Below are 16,001 nucleotides of genomic sequence, written 5' to 3'. Positions count from 1 at the left end.
TATGGAATCAAATTCCAATAGTGTAACTAATATTAGGAAAAAAAGCATCATGACCATAGTGGGATTGGGTCAGTGAGATTCCATTCACTTGGTAATCGAGTTGAGAGTTTGCTGGCAGCCAAAAGACCCAATGCCAGTTCATCCTCCTAGAGCCAGTTTCAAAGAAGACACTCTCAAAGTAGGCCATTTTTCAGTTTACCTTCATTTTCCACATGGAGAACCACAAATGCAAGTCTGTATAAAATGCGGTACAGTGTTTTTACTATGAGTCTGATTGAAGTTCACTTTCCTGACAGCTTATCATATTGTGGCCTTGAAATTCTTTATGCAGAGCTGAGAGTCAGTACATGAGATATTTTTTTCTTATTATGCTTTTGCTTCTATGAAACAACATGAAGAGGAGAAGGTGAATGCACAGCAGAGACCTCTTTCCCACATAAACTACCCAGGAAAAAAATAATAGTAATGCAGAGTGAAAGAGCCTTTCAAAAGATGCTTCAATTTATATGCGAAAAATGGGAAACAAAACAAGCCGAACTTGAAGCCAATTTAGTTTTTAGAGCCATCACTGAGGGCAATGAGGCAAATAGCCTCTGGCAGATCATTTAAAGCTGCATTCTCCCTGCCATATCTCAAGATGTCACATTGTTATTGCCGCTACTTTGTTCTCGAAATAGGTGAAGGTTGAGGCATGTGGAAGATATGATAGGCAGAAAGGGGACAAGAGCTGGCCTTTAAGGGTCTTTCAAAGGTCTGAAAAAATACATCAAAATGAATTATAGAATGATGGTTCCTTAAAAGTATTAAAATCCCAAGTACACACACACATATATAAATGTGTGTGTACATATATACATACATGTGTTAGTTCGGAGTCAACAAAGTCACACAATAGCACAAACAAACTAACCGATCGAGGCAGCGGTAGACCAGCAACTCCCGCTGGTGTCTGGTGGCTTTGGCGAGCGTATAGATGGATACAATGGCTTCAGTTCCCCGTCAGAAAGGGCTATCTGACAGCAAGGTAAAGCGGTAAAAATATTTTAATTATAACGTACACTTAAACTGATATGGATTTTTTTAGGTGGCTAAAATACATTTTGCTGTCGGCTGTGAGGTAACGCCTGTTTGTTTCGCCAAACCTGAGGACGTGCTGACCATCATCCACTGTTGGTAATACACTGACGATGGATAAGTACCTCATGCAACTGCAACCCCACTTCAAAACACCCCAACTATCCTTTTAAACGGATTTCATGAGTTCCTGAGTAGCAGCTACACAAATGTAAAGATGCCATAAGCTTTTCAGACAAATTTCAAAATGAGCAATATTTTAGAAAATAATCAGTCAAATATTCTTTGACAAGCCCTAAGGGGATCATCTATGATATATATGATGTAAAGGATCCTAAGTAGGTGTGGAAGAAGTTGGCTCAAAATAATATCTTACACTTATACTCCGGAAAAAATGTCTCTTAACACTAAAATGTGTTAGGAAATCTACTTCAATGTAACTTAAGGTGATGATTAGAGTTCCCACATTAAAAGTGAAGAAGAACAGAGCCAACAATCGGAGGCTTTGAGACTTGAAGAGTGACTGTGAAACATCTGTTCGCGTGATACTCCAGCTCATTTTAAAAGTTTCCGTTTTGCACAATTAGGGCTGTGTTTAAGAGACACAACTATATACAAATAGATCAGCTTTCACCACTCACCTGATTTATTTAAATTACTTTAAATGCAAAAAGTAGGTACAGCATAATGGGAATGCCTCAATTTCACTTCTTCAACTGTCAATTCCGATACGGAAAGAGTTTCAGCAAATACTGAACACTATACATGATAATGATATTATGTTAGACAACAGTTTGATTTGAACTTTGTGGCAACAGTCTGGTCACAAAGTGAGGTCCATAAAGAAATGGTTTCCCTAGGTCAGTTTTTAAGAACTTGATCAATTTGCACAAAGACCAGGCTTCAACCCCGTTCATCAACTTTTTGATGAATGGGAATACCAACTGAGAGTGATGCCTTATCGCCCAACATCATCACCCGACCTCACTAATGCTCTCGGGGCTGAATAGGAGTAAATGCCTGCAGCCAGGTTTCGATAATCTTGTGGAAAGCGTTCCCAGAAGAGAGGAGGCGGTTGTAGCAGCATACTAATCTCAATGGCTTTGGAATGAGATGTTCAACGATCACATATGCCTGTAATGCTTGGATATCCACATCTTCATCATCAGATGGAGTCAGACTGATTTGTTATACTTTATGACAAGTGAGCAAGTGAATACAAGTATCCACAGATGACTGAAGACCATGAGATGCAGCTGGACGCTCCAGGACAGGCGAGTATATTGACCTTAAGTTGAGACCTTTTTGTCAAACTATATGTGGAGATGTTCATATAAAAGCAATATTTTATGCTGAAATTACAGTATATTGATTGAGAAGATTTGTCAACAGTATTCAATGTAGATTGGTCACATTTGGACGATACCCAATTAAATAAGATCAGCATCGATGCCAATACAAAATCCAGCATACTTGATAAGTATGGAGGACGGAACATGTCAAAATATAAAATAAACAAATAAATGATTCAATAAATAAGTAAATATGACATTAAATGAACCAAAACTAATATTTAAAAAAATAATCAAATTAATTATTATTATTATTAATTATAATATAATTAATACAAATAAATAAACAAATGGGAAAATTACATAGAAGAGTAGATAAATACAGGAAGTAATATTAAGATAAAGAAGCAAATTAAAACAGAAATATCAATTTATGTCACATTTTTATCAATTAATTAATGTGTACGTTTATTTTTAATATTTTTGGTTCATTTAATGGCATATTTATTTATTCATCGAGTCGTGTATTTATTTATTTATTTATTTATATATTTATTAATTTGGCAGGTTCCATCCTCCCTACAGTAGCTCAGAGCATTAAATACACATGCAATGGTAAGCATGCTATTTAACATTGGGTAGATGTGACAGAAGACGGAATTTGCTCTGCAGCTGAGACTGCAGGAGATCAAGGGTTTAAAACAGGTTTGATCAATTCATATAGGTCATCCCTTCTTGTCTAAAGGTGATGAGATAACACCATTATGACGACTATGGCTTTGCTTTCCAAAACTTCATCTCATCATCTGACATTTGAAAAAGAGTAATTTTCCAAAGGAACATTTTAAATGCTATTACATCCTATTTTCTTTCTCTGCGTGTTGAACATTTGAACAACATTGCAGAAATGGCTTTCTCAGGGTGAGAAGCCAAGACGTGCTGCCGCTGGCTGTTAAATATCAATCTCAATTATAGGTGTTTTGGTGTAGTAAGTTGATGGGAGAGATCCATTTCGATAATTTGCTCCAATTTACACCATACCGTCGCCACTCCTCAAAATACATATTATATGGGTCAAACGCACTAAAAGTCTCGGCCCCATTTCCAGGCAGAAAATGCTTGGGGTAACAAGTTAGTAGATCAGGATCGTCGCAGCTATGCTGATGCAACCACAAACTCTTCAGTAAATACAGACACGAATGTCTCACAGGGTGCAGAAGACGGTGGCTATTTTTACAGCTGATATTATATGTGTTTATGCAATCATAGTATGTATTTGCACTGTAGGTAATATTATATAAAACTAGGGCTGTCAAAGTTAACAAGATATTAGCATGCGATTAATCGGGATTAAATATTTTAATTGATTGACAGCTCTTAGAAAACGCATAAAATTATGTGTAACTATTAAAAACAAAAAAGACCAGTCTGCTTTAGCATGTGTTGAACTTTCCAGAAATGGAAACCTTTGACTCAAAACTCTGTCTATATGTTGATGGAGTAGAAACTACTCATTATAAAGAAACAGATTTGTACGCGTAGGATAGTAATTTGTTTTTCGCTGAAGTTATTACAGTTGCCGAATTAGATCATATTAGATTTGATCAGAAAAAAGATGAACTCCGCTGATCTCACTGGGAAGTTCAGGTTGTCACAGCAGGAACTGCAAATGAGACACAGCAGGGAAAGAAGTATAATATAAACACTGTTTAACACAGGGGTTGTAATTTGTACACACCAAGGCACTTTGCTGTCTCTCTTTTTGGGTTTTATTGATTTGTAACTTTACGCTTAATTCTCTCCTGGGTCTCTCTGTTAAACCTAGGGATGATTTCATTGTCCACTTCAGCTAAAGGTTTGTAACCTAATCAGTCATAGCAAGAAAGATTACAGCTACAGTTACTCTCAATATCTTGTCTGTAAATACTGAATTAATAGAGACATTGCCAAACTTCAGATTTTTTTTCTCTGATGGCATCACATAATATTTCTCAGGCTATAAGTCATACTTTCTCATGCACTGAACAAATAAATTATTTTTGATATGCTATCAGCATAACACTGGTAGGCTTCCAAATTAAAAGGAACAACGGGGTATGTTGTGCCAGTATAAGCGTCCATAATTTGCACACTGACAGCTGGATATCCACAGGAAGGCCACACATGGTAACAGTAGGATACTCATTGGATATTTTGTCAGTGCCTGCGTGAAACTCGTGAGAAAACACAGCACAGTGTAGTTATCAGATAAGTCCTCTCTAATGCACACAAACAAAACGCCTAAATATGAAAACCTTATAAAGCTGGCCCAGGCACCTGTCCACTCGGCCAAGCTGACCCAGGCACACATTAACCCGGGCAGGCTCCACTGCTGGTTCGTGGTTTCCTCCATACAGAGGAAATTAAGCATAATTGCAGCTTTTGGTAGCTGGGTTTGGTGTTTTGAAGGGTTATGTACTCTCTGATGAAAGTGTAATGCCTGTGCAGCAGCAAGCAATTGAAAATCTAACTCGCGCTGGTAGAGTACTAACAAATAATAATGTCCTAAAACCAGTAAAGATGATTAACTTGGCTCTGAATCACCTCAAATCTGAATTAGAAACAGGAAGTCCTGGTGTGCAGTGACAAGCTGGGATAAACAAAAAACTCTGAAAGGTTGACCCAGACTGTTTCAACACAACCAGCCCACAGATACTCTGTTCACTGCCCACTTCTCTGGTTGGCAGCTAATGAGATGTGATGATTTTATGACCCCACCAGACACTGTCCACAGGTCTACTGAACCAATGGGAAAAACTCCTGCTACCTCAGATGGCCACCCCCGCTGTAGGCCGGGCAGAATCTCCACGTGCCTTTGGATGCTTACAGGAAGCGAGCAGAATCTTGACAGAGAAAGGTTGTTGAATCACAATTGGGTGAGTGAGCCAGTGATTCAACAGGAAGATAAACTGACTGTGATCTTCATCATGGCATCTAGGAAAAAAATGGGAGGACCAAGTCTCCAAATTTATTAGAAGACATGCAAATACCAAATCCTCTGTGCCATAGATTACGGTGCCATCTGTTTTGCAAAATGATAGTACGCTATAGGATTGGGCGATTGACAGTTGGTTTTTTGGGGCATTTTTTGGGGTGATATTTGTCATTTTATTTTGCTAATATAATTGTCAACCTCCAAAGAACGCAAGCCGCTCAGTCGTAGTGTGTAGAGTCAGCATATTTTCACATCTAACTCAGAGAAAAAAGGGTTGTTGATTGTTGGAAAGACTAAGCAAGACGGTTGTGGTGCGCGAATATATCAGCAATTGCCGGTTTTTGGGCTGACGGTGGCCGGTTGGAATTTTTTACCTAAAAAAAATATCACCTAACCCTAGTACGCTGATATGTTTTTTTAAGATTTATGTCTTCAGTAGGAACCAGTGGGCTTGGAGCCGATAGCCACAAACAGGGTAGATAATTTGTAAAGTATTGAAAAACAAACATCAGCTGACAATATCGCCGGCCTCATCTTCTAACGATGTCACGTTTTCCATGCCACTACAGGATGGACATCTTAAAGCAGGTGATTGCAATCCCTCTAACCCCCTCCGTTACGGACAAATGACCAAACGTGACCTTTTGACGTTAATTAATTGCATGAGCAGCTCATTAAGAGTAATGTTAAATTTCATGCTTTAATTTAACAACAGTGTCCGTGCCACATCTATCATAATTTGAAAGCTACCGAGTGTGACAAAGTGCTCGTGCTCCAAGGCATGGACCTGCATAAACAGCTACTGCAGCACAACCACTTATTCCAACAACATTGCAATTATGGTTAACCGGGGCCTCTGCCTTTCTGTCCCCTAGATAAACCGGGGCAAACAAGCTTTTCATTTCATTTGTGCGCATGCATGCATTTGTCTGTTGTTAGCTGGTGTGCTTTCGTGCATTATGTCAATTTCTAATAGCAAATGTTGAAGCTGGGATTCGTGAATGACTTTTGGATTACATTAACATTGAAAGCTAATTTCTTCCTTTCATTATTTGTTCTTATTTCTAGGAAAATTGAAAACGCAGATGCTTTTAAGAATATTATTACCAGGGAGAATTTTACTGAAATGCTTCCATTTCTAACAAATACTTGCCATCAACAGGCAGACACCAAATAACTCACTGTCTAAAGATCAATCCCCACATACAACTAGACTCATGGCACAGCTGTTATGCAATCTACCACATATATGGCTCTCTATTCCCATGCTACACTCACGACAGACAGCAGACACATCTAGGGCTCCACTCCACCCGCCTTGTTGTGGTTTATATCCAATTTGAAACAGCTCCCTCCAGGCTATCCGGCTTTCTTCCCTAGAAGAACCCAATGCACTGTTAAGGCCATGTGATGTTCCACAGACAGTCGGAAGTGTCACTTGTGCTGCGTTATCCCTCTCTCTTCTCTGTCAAAGCTGAACCACAGTGGCGGGCATGACTCACTGAAGTGCTGTACTTCCTAATGACACGAGAGCGGAGGCTGAGTCAATCTGACCTGACAGTCTTGCATAAATCACGGCCCTTCGATTTAAGTTGCTTTGAGGAGTGTCAACAAATCCACGGGAGGAATATTAGACTCTACTGTAGGTAGGGGCTCCGCCTCTGAGAACTCATTATGGGGTGTCTTCCTTCATGCTGTGCCAGGCTGTGTTGACTGAATTGCCAAGCTTATTTCTGATTCACTGGCAGAAGCCGGCGTTTTAAACTCCCGACTCGTGATAAGGGGCCCAGCAGCACCCTGAAGACCATTTCAAGGGAAATACTTGGATTTTTAATGGGTGAATTTTTTAGAGGTGAGCTTCAACAGCTCAAATGTTATGTAATGTATAAAAAAAAAGGTAACCCTGGGCTGGAGAGAGGTGAATGCAAGTATAGGATTAAATACCATTAAATGATAATGCACCAAGAACAAGCTCCCCGTCTAAGCTTTTATTCATGTTGTTTATGGATGTGGAGTGCTTTGCTACACGGCATTTAGTTTCTAATCTTGCTGTTAATCATTCCACTTGTACATGTTCAAAAACAAAAGGCAGTTTATTCCCCTTTCAAATCAAAGTAATTCTATTTTTTAAGGCTGTCAAAGTTCACGCGTTGCAATTGCAAATTCGTTTCGATGTTCCGGGGGGGGGGTTATACCAGGCTCAGTTTCTAAAGCTAGAGTGAAGATACTGGCATCATATGAAAAGAGAAAATCCAGGGAATCCATTGGTACCAACCATGTCATACTATCTTGTCGCAAAGGAGGTTAAATAAGGCTCCAAGCTTGCGCTAAATTTTGGTGAGGAAAAACTGGCATGGCCATTTTCAAAGGGATCCCTTGACCTCTGACCTCAAGATATGTGAATGAAAATGGGTTCTATGGGTACCCACAAACTCCCCATTACAGACATGTCCACTTTATGATAATCACAAGGGGCAAGTCATAGTCAAGTCAGCACACTGACACACAGACAGCTGTTGTTGCCTGTTGGGTTTGAGTTTGCCATGTTATGATTTGAGCATATTTTTTATGCTAAATGCAGTACCTGTGAGAGTTTCTGGACAATATTTGTCATTGTTTTGTGTTGTTAATTGATTTCCAATAATACATTTATACATACATTTGCATAAAGCAGCATATTCGACAACTCCCATGTTGATAAAAGTATTAAATACGTTATCCCTTTAACATTTTGAACAGATACAAAATTTGCAATTAATTGCCATTAACTATCATGCGATTAATCATGATTTAATATTTTAAATTGATTGACAGCCCTAATTCTTTGCCCTGGACAAACAGGATGAGGCTTCCAGTCTCAGGTTGCAGAAGTTATTCACACCATCATGAGGAAAGGTAGCAGCAAGGCTGAAGGAATAACTCCACAAAGAGGTGCAGAGAAAAAGGATCCTCCATCGCAAAGACAAAAGGAGAAATCTCAGCTGACGCCTCAGATAGAAACTATCAACATTAACAAGTTTGGCCTGCAGTATATAAGAGCTAACAGGAGCAAATCCAGTTTCTGTGAATCACCTAAAAAGCAATCAGCTCTTTCTATTTCCTTGCTCCATTAGGGCTGTCTAATACACCGAGTTGCTCCACACGTGTCATTGTCATCAAATGATCCTCAACTGGTAGCATTTGAAAGCTTTTGCTCGCCACACCCAACACCAGTTGAATTTCATGCATTTAAACACGCACAGCTATTATTTATATTAAAGATAGGCAGTGTTTCAGCTCAACAAACTTTTATGGCTCTAGGCACTTTTCAAATATTGGCTGCCACTCAAGAAAAAAAAAAAAAAAAAAGAGGGAGCAATTTAATCCAACGTGAGAGATCTAAACATCAGGGAGGGCGATTGTTAAGATGGTTTTCGATGATCAAGAAGCTGGAGAGAGAAGCGTGTGATTCTGTTCCATTATTGGAGAGGAACTGTAGCTCTGCTACTCGAGGGCATGGGAGGGAGTGTTATAGAGAGCCGTTGGTTTATGTGTCTGTCAATGTCATGTCTTTTCAGGATCACGGTTCAAGGCGAACAGCAAGGATAAAGGGGGGGCAGGGAGGGGAACTGGTACATTGCTGAGAGGGTGCTGGTAGGTCAAAGGACCTTCAACTGAGTTGACGCTATTGGATATTGTGCTCTTCAGTCATTTGAAGGATGAAAAATAGCATGGAGTGTGTGATACCAATAGGCCAGGGAAAGAAAGGTAACAGCAAGGGTTTCTGTGAGCGTGTGAGAAATAGGCTAACTTGATACAGCTTACATGAATTGGATTAAATTTACAAGTTATTTCTTTACTATTATAATGGTGGAAATCTTTATCTACAACTATTATTACCTCTCTGCCTGTCTGTCTGTCTGTCTGTCTATGTTAACGTTATACAGACATTACAAGGCTGCTGAATGAGAGAGGCATCCGCCGATACGTTACACGGAAACACAACCGTGTTAATTATAAGCCGACAACCTCACGGCACCGCCAGCTGTGAGCTGTGATCTGTTTTTAAAGTCACGCACCTTGACTGAGGTCTACGCTCTCTGAGTGCCATTCTAGTTATTGCTATGATTGCTCTGGCAAAATCTTGCATTGCTTTCCTCCACTAGTGTCTCTTCAACCAGTGAATTTGCTCATTTAAGTCGTTTGCATTTCCAGAAGTAAAGGACAATCAATATCATAGGAGCCAGCTCCCCATCCCTACATCATGACATTAAAGCATCTCCCAACCAATGTGCAACACTGTTATCTAATACTGTCGACAGTAGACGACTGAGATTGATTTTTCTGGCTTATGTGCAAGAACTGCAACTCTCCTTTTTTAGATTTTGCTTCCTAAATGGCAAGCTAAGCAAACAAATCACACTGGTGTATAAGGGCATGGGAAAACCACCGATTCCAAGGATGTCTGAAAAATGTATTTGCAGTGCAGATCTCAGATAATTTTCTTTCAAAACTGCAACCACCCACAGGCTTCTAAAGCTCCAGCTGGCAAGCAATCCTGAGGAGAACAGATTCTACCCCAGCAGGGGCCATAGGGATGCAGCGGGAGAGAGTAAAAGAAGCTCATTCTGTTGATTAAATTTAGTTGATTTAGCTGCTTGGCTTTCTCCGGGGTGACTTGGAGCTCACAAATTATCAACTTTAAATGGTGGATCTTTACTGAGATGGTTTGCGTTTGGTACAGATAGAATTTGTTTTAGTACAGTTGCTCAAAATAAGATCCAGCCTCTGGTTAACATATTGATTTTGTAATGGTTCTTTCAAACTGCTTTACTTTTCTATCCAGTTTTTATGACTACCTGCAGTGCACACAGGTATTGCACAAGTAATTGCTTTCCCGTGATTTCCATTATTGAGAGTCGACATAACTATCAAAAGCTTTAACAATTCATGAGTTTGTCAAAACTGTTTGTGTGTGTTTTTATAATTATGATGAGAGCATATTTTTTGTACACAAACAAATATTTTAGGACTAATTTTCAGATTAACGCCAGAAGAAAATAAGCATATACATTTTAAAAAAAAGTAATGAAAATTCTGTCAGTACTTACTCATATACTTTCAGCTTGTAACACTGGCTGTTCAAAAACAGAAACTCCCAATCTGGTCCGTAGTCTATGGCCAGCTTCTTCCGGAGGTCACTGAGAAAACCAAAAGGAATATATTAGACCCCAAGCATACTTTAAGCTGGATTTTTTAATTATGGAATTGAGTTATTACGGGAAAAAAATGCAAACTAATTAGCCAATTAATAGTTACATCTCAAAAATCAGAAATTACACTAGTGATATAGTTTCAAGCAAATAACTTCAGGTATTATAAAAGGAAAAGCTTTCCAAATATGCCTAAACATAAGTTATGTAATGGTTTTAGTACAAAATCTGCAGCACAACATAGCACAAATGCTCCTTTCAATATGAGAGAAACAAGTGTTATTGAACGTTCTGGATGTAGGCCATTTGTTTTAAGTCCTTGGCAAGCTGCTCTAATAACTTCTAGATGACTCCTAACTGTGCTGACAATGGAGCTTTATATTCCTCGCTGCTCTTAGTGACTGACTTCTCGAATAGTGTGTTGATGAGGTGGCCCTTTAAAGCCCATTTCTATGCAGTCTCTCCAATTATCTGAACCGGCGAGGGCTGCTTTTCTTCACTAAATCGCAAATAAGGGAACGGAGCCCTATCTCTACCGGCGCGCAGGCCCTTATTTCCATATTCATAACCCAGAATTGCTAATGGGGTTAACAAATGTTTAGAGAGGGTGATTGTTTCGCTTGAGGTTGATAAGGTTGGGGCGGCGTAGTGGGGTCAGAGAAGCAATGCAGGTTGCGCAACTGTGTGTGCATGTGATTCTCTGTAGGGCAAGAGGTCGTAACATTCATGCACAGTCAATTTTTGTGGAAATTACGCTTTACAGCACGGTAAAGGAATAAAAGGTGCGGATTAATGAGGAAGATACTTTAATTTAACGCTAGTTCCAAAACGTATGAAGGCATAAATGCATTAAATAAAGGGCTGGTCTGTAGAGAACATAGGGGATACTCCAACACACATAAATGATAATGAGTAATTTGACCAGGAGCAATTAAAACAAGGTGGACAATGAAGAAATAGAGCAACTGAAGTCATGCCAGCTCCTTTTCCCCTCTTTTCCCTTCATGCATGCAGTTTGTTTAGGGGGGAAAAATCTTGACCTTTTGGTAACCGCCATCTCTGTGGTTGGCTCCCCCCTCTCCGCCTACTGTAATGAACAGTTTGCAGGCCTAAGGGCCACAGTAGCTACTTATCCGCTATTGCTGGCTGGCTCGGAGCTCGGTGAAAACATCTGAGAGGGAGCAAAAAGTATGTCACCCAAACTCAGGTTTTTTTTCTTTCTTCCCAAGCATGTTGACTGTAATGAATTAGAGGCTGAAAAGAATGCTATAGAATCAATTAAATTTCTTAATTTTTCTTTTTTTTTAATTAGTACACGGCATTTCGAGGATGACAGATTTTCTGGAGTGCGTAGCTAACTTGTTGTGACAGGAGGTCAATTTTTTTTCCAATAATACAAAAATAATTACAGCGTTTGCCGCATTAATTTGTGCCGTGCCTGTCTTTAAAAACAATGCCACAAAGAAGTTTGGATAATTCATACCCAGGAAGACTCCTCTGCTAGTAAGTTAGAATAGGCCTACCCACCACCAGAGCACAGTAGGCAACCAATAGCGTTTGTTTTTCTTCATTAAAATTACCCTTAGGTATCAAACAGTGCAAATTCATTACTGTGCAGCTTTCCTTTGCTACTTTAGCACAGACGGATGGAGTCTATTTTAAGGCCCCGGTTACATACCACGCCACCCTGCTTACAATAGCAACGTAAGAAATCCACACTAAGTGCAAAATGTTGAGGATTTAGCCACAAATATGCGACAATGGAAGCAAACCTCTGTTTTCTATTTCTTTGTAATTCCTCCCTTACCTTATTTCCATGTTGACGGTCTCATAAGCTTCTTCTACCTTCTTCAGATTGGTAGCCTCCCACTCTGCAGCTAGACAAAACAAAAGGTCACACAAATTAACACTGCGGAGTTGTTGCATCTCAACAGCTGCGTGTTGCCAAACAGTGGGCACTTAATATAGGCTGTTATATCTAGGACTGGGCGAGGAGCAGGGCTGCATATAAACAGAAAAAAAAAAAATGCTATTTCCAGGTGTGGTAACCGCCGAGAGGCCCGCAGGCTTATTAGTCTCTTTACACTGACAACTGTGTTAACCGAGACTGAGCGAGAGAAGAAGTCAGAGGGAGTGTGAAAGCAGCGGAGGTGGCCGCAGCGATGAGATGTGTGTCTCTCTTTGTCACACTAGGTAAAATGAAACATAATGGAACTGTAAGTTATAAAGTCTGTTTGTACAAATCTATTGTTTGCATATTTCTCTTGGCACTTGGTGAATTTACATCATCCACTCTCCTTTTAGCTCCTTTTTGGTTTTCAACAACCCCTGAGGGAAATATCTTACTCCACCGTCTTCTCTAGCTAGTTGTTAACTTTCTCTCTCTGTCATTTAGTGTTGGGCAGGTAATGTAATGTGTAGTGTCAGTTTTTTCCAGAGCGTTTTAACTGAAAACAGCCTCCTGATGCTGCTGGAAACGATTTTTTTTTTTTAGGGCCATGAAACCAAACAATGAGATGAAAGACGCTTAAACACTCTGCAAAGCTGAGGGGAAATGCAGAGCCGAGCGATAATAATTCTCTGTGGGTTTGTAACTACATGCAACTCCTTTCTTATTATTGTCAGCCATTTAATCGAATGGGATTAATAAAAAAAAAAAATGTATAGTGCAGTTTTAATTCCTTTACCCACAAAGAGGCAAAACATTTTGCTGGTTCCATCCTCTTCAATTTGAGGGTTTGGCCCTTTACTATTGAACTTATACTTGCACCTATAAGTGATGTGTGTACAACTATGCTTCTTTAAATGGCATCCAATTAAGTCACTATTAACAGTTATTGACATAGAAATAGAATAGGAGTAGAACGGACATGGAACTGTTTTCCATGGTTATTCGACTAGTACAAAAGACAAAGGCAGTTGTTGCTTGTTCTTATGGTGATAATACGTCAGTGGGGCCATGAAGTGTGGGTTGCAGCTCGCCGGGAAGAGAGCGTCACAGCTGCAGAGATGTATGACTGGCTAGTTAGCTAGGTAGCTTGCCCTTCTCCGGAGAGGTGGGGAGTTACTGGTAGACACAGCGCTGCCACGGGCCACCAGCCTGCTGTTCAGCTCAGCTTCTGTAACCAGTTTGGCATTAAAGAGGACCTATACTTATCTTTAACTAGCTCTGTTTGAGGGCGTGCCAATCTAACTGCTAGGCAAGTAGTATGCAAATGTGTTACTTGGTGACATCACCAGGTTACGAAAGAAAAGGCAGGATTTCAAGCGAGGCGTTTCAGGAGCAGTGTTTCTGTGGGGGAGAGTGACTCCCTTTGGCGTGGACTTTGTAACTTTGCAGACCATTTACATGCACAAAAAACTATATAACACACTAAAGGAAAGGGAAAAATCACAAAAGCATCCTCTTTAAGGCATGGCAGAATTAGCAAGCTAGCTAACTAGCCAGTTGTCCCCTAGTTAGCTTGCTAGCTTGCTAGTTCCACCATGCTTTAATGATACACTGGTTACAGAAAATGAGCTAAGCAAAGTTGTCGCTCATCTACTCGTTTTACTGCAAAACCTCACCTCAGTTAGCGACTTGCCATAAGTCAGTTTAGTTATACGGAAGTTAACCCGCTACGGACGCAATGGCAACTACTCTGACCGTCCTGCTACGTTGATGTGAATGGGAAAGTCCGCTCTACTCCTATTCTCTTTCTATGGATATGGATTTCAAGAGAAGCTGATAACAGTAAACAGAATCATTAAGTGAACCGTGTTGACCACACTGCAGGATTACACCTGAACAAAGGAGTTTGAAAACTTGAGGAGAAAGAAGGCGGCACAAAACAAAAAGCGACGACTCCAGTTTAATTGTCTAGCGCTGATGGACCTGGGGATTTACTGGGGTTTCTGAAAGTGGACAGGTTCATCTCTGTCGTCGAGGAAACTCTCGCCGGGGCCCGGCGCCGTGGCAACAGAAAGGAGCGTGTACGGCAGTATAAGGACTGTGTGGGAAGCTGTCACAGCCCTGGTCTGAATACCAATTAGCATGTTCCTTGCATGTGGTCTCAGCTGGTTGCCCATAAAGATACCCCCCCGCACGCGCAATTCCCCAAGCACCTATTTCTCGCCGAATAGTGTACAGATGTGGTGTGTCCGAGAGACAAGCTGCGAATTCCCATGCTGTAATGGCTATTTTTACAGCGCCGAGAAGGGGAGATCTGTCCCTAACCCACCCCGATCCCCTTAAACTCCTTCAGAAAATCACAGTCATACACACAAGGATGTTCTCTCCTGCATACTCAGATTCCCTTTCTTGCCCTATTTCTCTCTCTCTCTCTCTCTCTCTTTCTCCCAGACACACACAATCATGAGGCTCAGCAATGACAAAAGGAGACGCAGAATCCCAAGTGGGTGACATTTGACCCCTGGCAGAAGCCCAGTCGTATGTGGAGAGAGTGGTGACGGTAAAGGGAGGGAGAAGAGAGACTGGGAGGGTAGCCAGGCGTGCAGAAGTACCCAGAGCAGGAAACACAGGGCGAGTAAAGCCTCTGGAATGGTCTCTGCACCAGTCAGGCTGATGTACAGGATACCAAAAAGACCTCATTGTTATGGTCTAATGACGGTGAGGAGTAGATCAATGGATGTCATGTCATCACAATCACAGCATGCATAAATTAACTGTTCAAGCCTGTTTTTTCATGCTACGTCTTTTAAACCTAATCAACGAAAAGTCAACTTTCTCTACATACAGAGGATGCTCATGTGGAAAATGTAGGACAAATGACTTCAAGTCTAAGCTAAATGGACCGGTGGAAGACATTTTGCACTTCCACAAGTGTACTGTACTTCGCTTTTAGCACTAGACGCTATCAAGAGGGTTTTTAAATCACAGAGGCCGTGTACAAAAATAGAAAGAGGAGGAATACACTGTATAGTATACGCCATCTTCCGTCTGAAGTCTCCTGTGCATACATACCTTGAGCCGGAGACCGGAGATGCTCTGTTTACATGCGGACGGATCAATAAGCAAGGCAATTTCTCTGCAGCTCTAAGAAAAGAAGCCTGGGAGTCGGCGCAGTGCTCGGCCGCGGCGATGCTTAACAGAACGAGGGCAATGCAGCGAGGCCACCCTTGAACCTCGCGCTCGCACAGGCAACAGACACCTCTAGCTGGATTACGTCGACTATCGGGCACATGTAGGTGTTTGCTTTGTTGTCTGTGAAACCGGCTCTTTAAAATAAAGCCTGGCGGTATATATGCTCAAGCTTCCAAGTTGGATCACTTTCCTTCACAACACCTCATCTATCAAACCCCTTTTTCTCTTTTCATTTCGACTTCGACATTCTCCTCTCCTTCAATATTTTCAGCATGAGCTCCTCGGAGTCTCCCTGTCACCCTCACCTCCCTCACTCCGGCTCCATTTTCTCCATTTCCCTCAGTTTCTCTCCTCAACTGGCAAACTTGTTCTGACTGCAGAGCGGG

At 40.8% G+C, this 16,001-nt stretch overlaps 1 protein-coding gene and 1 long non-coding RNA gene across 2 annotated transcripts in view; one reads left to right on the top strand and one right to left on the bottom strand.

Moving 5' to 3' along the window:
• Positions 1-16,001, top strand: part of LOC119481616 — a 319,631-nt gene that overhangs the window by 51,606 nt on the left and 252,024 nt on the right. The gene's annotated exons all lie outside the window — the stretch shown is intronic.
• The window catches only part of LOC119481609 (glucosidase 2 subunit beta-like), a 144,600-nt gene that overhangs the window by 33,110 nt on the left and 95,489 nt on the right, over positions 1-16,001 (bottom strand). The window contains exons 11-12 of the mRNA XM_037758712.1: positions 12,340-12,409; positions 10,431-10,520 (exon numbers count right to left, since the gene is read on the bottom strand). Coding sequence (XP_037614640.1) covers positions 10,431-10,520; positions 12,340-12,409 — 160 coding nt within the window. The remainder of the gene's footprint in view (positions 1-10,430; positions 10,521-12,339; positions 12,410-16,001) is intronic.

This window comes from Sebastes umbrosus, chromosome 22 (genome assembly GCF_015220745.1).
Source record: "Sebastes umbrosus isolate fSebUmb1 chromosome 22, fSebUmb1.pri, whole genome shotgun sequence".
NCBI classification, from domain to species: domain Eukaryota; kingdom Metazoa; phylum Chordata; class Actinopteri; order Perciformes; family Sebastidae; genus Sebastes; species Sebastes umbrosus.
This window is presented reverse-complemented; position numbering and strand designations above follow the sequence as displayed.